The sequence below is a fragment of the Cebus imitator genome, unplaced genomic scaffold (assembly GCF_001604975.1).
Source record: "Cebus imitator isolate Cc_AM_T3 unplaced genomic scaffold, Cebus_imitator-1.0 Scaffold339, whole genome shotgun sequence".
Lineage (NCBI taxonomy): Eukaryota > Metazoa > Chordata > Mammalia > Primates > Cebidae > Cebus > Cebus imitator.
This window is the reverse complement of record NW_016107654.1, coordinates 1,489,094-1,494,638: the sequence shown is the minus strand read 5'-3', so window position 1 is coordinate 1,494,638 and position 5,545 is coordinate 1,489,094. Positions and strand designations below refer to the sequence as shown.

The window sequence follows — 5,545 nt, the reverse complement described above, 5'->3', positions numbered from 1 at the left end:
AAAAAAAAAAAAGGTGTTTCCTCAGAGAGGAAGGGCCTGAACTAAGTCCTGCGGAGGCTCCTGCGGCAGAGGACACTCCCGGGAACCCAGGCAGAGAAAGCGACCTTCTGAGCACAGAGACTCCCTGCACCTCCTGTGTATAAAGCCTCCAGCCTTTTGTTCTGACAGTGACTCCCCCCCAGGGTAGGTAGAGTCGTTACACGCTCTCCAGATGAGGAAGGAGAAGTTCAGCAAAGTTAAGTGACCTGCCCAAGGCCACACAGCAGGGAACCCAGGACAGGCCTGAGCCCACCTCAGAACCCTGCTTGTGAGCTGGCAGAGTCGTTCGGGGTGGCGAGGACCCCTACAGGACTCCAGGAGCTCACCTGGAGGCTCCCGCCCTCCCCCAGGCTCAGCGGCCCCCCTAACCCCTCAGCGGGGCTGGGAGCTTGCTCCGGCCTCCCCCGGCGGGAAGCTCAAAGTGGCCAGAGCAGCCACCATCCATCCGCAGGTGTCCCCCACCAACGTGCCCAGCCCATGTCCCGTCCTGTGCCAAACACCCTGCCTCGCCAGAACCCCCTCCCACCAACCACAGGGGGACGAGGGGCTGCCCTGCCCTTTCGCCAAAGCCTGGGGCAGGAGTCGCTGGGCTGGACCAGGACACAGTCACACAGGTGACTCCAACTCCAGGCCCCGGGCTCCTTGCACCCCAGCAGGGGCAAAGCCAAGGTCGCCTGAAGCCTGGCGCTCTCCAGCCCTGATGGCCACTGCCAGGTGAGTGATTAGTGCCAGCTTTTCCCAGCAAGGCAGGAGGCCCAGGGAGCAGGCCAGTGCCTGAAACAAGCAAGGCTGAGCCCAGACCGGGCCCTCCGGCAGCATCGGAGTAGCGGGCTCCTGCCCAGGGGACGGCCGGGTCCTGCCCCGGCCTCCTTCAGAGCCCTCCGACTGGAGCCCACCAGCCTTGAATGAGCACCATAAGAGCCCCATCTGGGGTCCGCAGGAGCCCAGCCTCCTCAGCCCGCCTGACCCCGGCCCCAGGACACTGGGCTGCTCCCAAGCTCAGGCTCTGGACCGGACAGACAGGGGTGTGGAAGCTGCTTCCCCTCTTCCCTCCCCAGGCCCATCTGGAAGGGTGCTCGGGTTACACTCTAGGAGGCCGGGACAACCTCGGGCGGGGGCAGGGCCTCCACCAACAGTGACCGTGATGAGGATGCCACCAAGGGAAAAGATCCAAGATGGGCCGGGGCCAGGAGCAGCGGCTCCCGCCTGTGACCCCAGTGCTTTGGGAGGCCAAGGCAGGCAGATCACTTGAGCCCAGGAGTTTGAGCCAACCTGGGCAACAGAGTGATACCTTGTCTCATAAAAAAATCCAAAGTAAATCAAAGTGAAAGGCCTCTCGATGTGCCCAAGCCCCCAGTCCCACCAGCACCTGTTTCAAGCAGCTGGGAGGCAATTCAAGGTCAGGGCCCAGGCCACTCACTGGCCAGGCTGTCCTTGTGGAAGGCCACTTGCTGACCCTTGCCCTGGTCCCGGGCTGAGACACTCCCAGGAGACCCAGGCAGCTCTCGGCCAGGACTTGCCCATCCCAGCTGGGTGAGCTCATTCAGGGCAGGCCCCAGGGCTCAACCGGGCCACACAGAGCCACCAAGAGGGTTCCTGGGACAGGGGCCCCAGCAAGAAACCTGGTGTTTTCCAACAAGCGTCTTTGCAGCTGGAGCACAAGGCGGGACAGGGCGAGAGGGGTGGAGCATCCGCCCACACAAACACCTGGATGTGGGGAGTCCCTGGGACTCCTCAGAGGGGGCCTTCGGGAGTGCAGCTGCGGTGGGCTGGAAGAGGGGGCCCAGAGAAGTCCCCACCCCTCATCCAGGACGGCCCCAATCTCTGGGCCTGGAGAGGTCCGGAGAATCAACGTCACAGCCTCCCTTGGGACTAAGACCCCAGTGCTGCGGTGACACAGGGCCCTCTGACGGCACAGTGTCCCCACCGGGCATGCGTCAGGGGACCGGAGACCGCGCATGCGCCAGGCATTCTGGGTTCAAACCTTGGCCAACATCACCAGTCCCTGCGCATTTTCTGCGTACTGGGCGTGTGCCGTGGGCACGTGCTCCACAGGACAGGAGCTGTCACGACCACTAGGTCCCGGCCTTCGGATACCAGCAGAGCACGGGGTTCAATCTGGGGTGCATCCTTAAGGGGAAGGGCATGGCTTTCCCCTCTGGGACCCTGAAAATGGTGGGAACACAGGTCAAAGGAGCCAGACACTGTTGCTTCCTACGGTGCCAGCTGCACGAAGCAGGACACCTCTCTGCGGGGGAAGCTGCCGTCCTTCGGGTTTTCTGTCCTGCCGCCGAACCCCGCCGTGGGCCACAGCGCTGCCCTGGCTTTGCTTTCCTCTGCTGAATGGATGTACCAGGGCATCGGCCCCGGGCGGGGGGGGGGGAAGGTGCCTGCAGCTCTGCCCCAGCTGTGCGCGGTGCTGGGGAAGGGCCTGGGGTCCGTGTCTCACCCCGAGCCCAGTGGGAAGGAGGTTGCCTTAGCTGATCTATTCCCATCACCATCCCTGACACACTCCGGACGCCAGTGCAGAGGCAGGGGTCTCCTTGGGGGCCGCCTGGAACCCCGTGGTGAGGGGCTGGGCCTCACCCAGGCAGCCATTGCTCAGGGGAAGATGGAGCTGCCCCCTGCCCCCGAGTTCGGCCTGCCCCAGGGCTGCCCCCACACCCCAAGCACTGAGCTAACCACAGCAGAGAAGGGAAAGGCAGGTGCTCCGGAGTCACTGTCAGCGGGTTCCGACCCTGGTTCCACCCCGTCCTGGCTGGGGACCCCATCCCGGCTTCAAGGTGCTTATCTCTGTATCCGTCTCCTCATTTGTAACACAGAACACACTCGAATCCCTGTTCCCAAGGTGCACAGCAGGAACAGAGCGTCCCCTCCCTCTCCCCCCCCCCCCCCCCCCCCCCCCCCGCCCAACACCCCCCCCCCCCCCCCCCCCCCCCCCCCCCCCCCCCCGTCCCTTCTCTGGAGTGACAAAGTGCCTCCTCATCATCTGCCTTCCTCACCCCTCCCGATGGCCCCCATGGAGGGAAACGTAGGCTCACAACATGCTACTCTTAGCCACTGCTGGGAGTCTGGGGAGTCATCAGGGACCCTGGGGCCTGGAGAGTGGGCGCAGAGGTGTGGCGGAAGGTAGGCGTGGAGCCCAGGCCTCCCCTCCAGGCCGCCCTGCCCTCCGGCCCTCCCTTCTCTTCGGGACCAAAGCAGGAAAGAAGCACCTGTTGTTACCAGCCAGGGTCCCAGAAGCCACTACTCTGCAGGCCTGAGCCTGGGGGCTGCCCTGAGAGGTGAGGGCGGCAGGAAGGGCCCATCCAAGCACCATCAGAAGCCCCAGGTCCCAAGGACGCCCTGGTTAGCCAAAATCTCCAGGCTGAGATGGGGACTGGGCCGGGTGGGGCCGGAGGGCCAGCCCAGGTGCCGGGTCCACAGAAAGGGCAGCAGGTGAACTGTGATTTGGCCCCTGGGAAGCAGTTTTACACATGGAGGCTGCCTCTGAAGAGGCCCAGGGCTGCGGCCTGGCTCCACAGGGGGGTCCGCTCCAGCGTCTGCAAAGTCAGGCACGCTGTCACTTCTGCTGAAAGCACAGGGCGCTGTCTCCTGTCCGTACCCCAGCACACGCCAGACCCAGGATGCCCTGCTGGCGTCAGAACCATACATGCCATTTCCTCGGGCTGGGGGGCAGCCCCCCAAGGAACCCACAGCCTGGACCCTCCTCAGCTGGGAAAGCTGCACCCTTGCTCCTGCTCTGAAGCATGCCAGGAGCTGAGTGGGGGCCCCTCACAGAGACCCCTGCCTGCAGGGATCCCAGGGCCAGAACCGCAGGAGAGGCCTTCAGAGATTCCAGCACAGGTGCCCTGAGCCCAGCCCCCAGGAACTCCGAGTTCTGGAAACCGCCTCCTCCCTGAAGGGCTTTACACGGGCGACGTCAGCCCCGTCACCACCTGGGCCAGCCCTGGAGTGTGTGCTCACTGGCACCGGCGGAGCCACTTGGCCGAATCACACGGGTCACCACACGTCCGGCTGAGCAGCCAGCAGGCCCTTCTCAGGCTCTCCACACCCACCCTCAGCCCCAGGGTCTTTCTGCACATGCCTGGAGCTTCCGGGGCTCCATGAACGTAGACCCGTTCCAGCAGCCTCAGCGCCCTCCCAGGACTGGCAAGGATGGCGACAGCGGGGAGCCAGCAACCCCTCACCCACTGCCCCTGGAACCACGGAAAACGGGGCCTTTGGAGCACACTGCCCCCCCACACCCCCTTACAGGCCATTGCAAAAGCCACGGGCTGGGCCGTCCAAACAGGGCAGAAAGAAATGTAGCAACAGCCTGGGGACTGGCTAACGGGGAGGGGCAGGCAGGGGCCTTCTCTGGCAGCCGCCCTGCCCAGGAGCGGCCCGGCACCCCGTCTGACCTCTGGCCCCTATTGCCAGCCTAGCGAGGCCAAGCTCCCACCTTCTGGGAGGCGCCCAGGGGAACATTCCAGCCCCGCCAAACCTCAGTCCGAACCCTTCGCTTCGTTTGGAAGCTGAGCCCTGGAGCCGGAGGCCAGCGGGCGCTCCCCAGCACGGACGCAGGTCCCCTCCGGGTCCGCTGCCTCCCTGCGGAGGGGAAGGGAAGGGAAAAGGGAGCCGGCCCCACAGGTGCGCCCATCGCCGGGCGGACGCGCAGGAGGGCGGCGGAGGGAGGACGAGGGGCGCCCCATCCACGCCCTGGGGCAAGTCCCCGCCGCGCGGCCCCCCTTCTCTCGGACAGCCGCTGCGTCCCCGGCACCCCGCGCCGGGCTGCAGGGCGCGAGGTCCGCCCCCCGGCTCCGGACCCCCTCCCGCGCCCGCCGCCTCCCCGCGCGCTGTCCCGGAGCCCCGGAGCGCGGCGGGCCGGGCCGGCAGGAAGGCGGGAGGCGCGGAAGAAAGTTCGGGAAGCGGAAGCGGCTCCGGCCCGGCCCCTCCCCGGCGCCCGGCCTTGCCTCATGTTCTCCACCGTCCGGCCGCCGTGGCGCAGCAGGCAGACGAGCGAGGCGGCGGCGGACATCGCGAAGCACAGCGCGCAGTACAGGCCGACCTTGGCGTAGAACTCGGCCGCGCGGCTCAGCCGCACCAGCAGCAGCAGCCCCAGCAGCGCCGCGGCCGCGCACGGCCACAGCTCCATGGCCCGCCCGCGCCCGACGGCTCCGCGGGCCGACCTGCCGCGGCTCCGCCGGCGCGCCCCTCCCGGGCCTTATTGCGAGGGCGGCGGGGCGGGGCGGGGCGGGGCGCGCGGCAGGGGAGGGCGAGGTGCCGGGCCCCGCCCCAGTACCCCCACAACCCCGCCCCGGCACCCCCACGACGCCCCGCCCCTTCCCCCCATATCGCCCCACCCCGTTTCCCCCTGCCCGATACCCCCCAGCTCAGCCCCAGTTCCCCCCACAACGCCCCGTCCTGTCCCGTTCCCCGACAACGCTCCGCCCCGGTCTCCCCAGCCCCGCCCCACCACGGTCCACCCACCAAGCCATGGTCTCCCCCAACCCCGCTCCACGGT

At 67.2% G+C, this 5,545-nt stretch overlaps 1 protein-coding gene across 1 annotated transcript in view; it reads right to left on the bottom strand.

Annotated features, from left to right (window-relative positions):
* The window catches only part of AGPAT2 (1-acylglycerol-3-phosphate O-acyltransferase 2), a 13,597-nt gene extending 8,324 nt beyond the window's left edge, over positions 1-5,273 (bottom strand). The window contains exon 1 of the mRNA XM_017505611.2: positions 4,995-5,273. Coding sequence (XP_017361100.1) covers positions 4,995-5,176 — 182 coding nt within the window. The 5' untranslated portion in view covers positions 5,177-5,273. The remainder of the gene's footprint in view (positions 1-4,994) is intronic.
* Between the last annotated feature and the right edge of the window lie 272 nt (positions 5,274-5,545).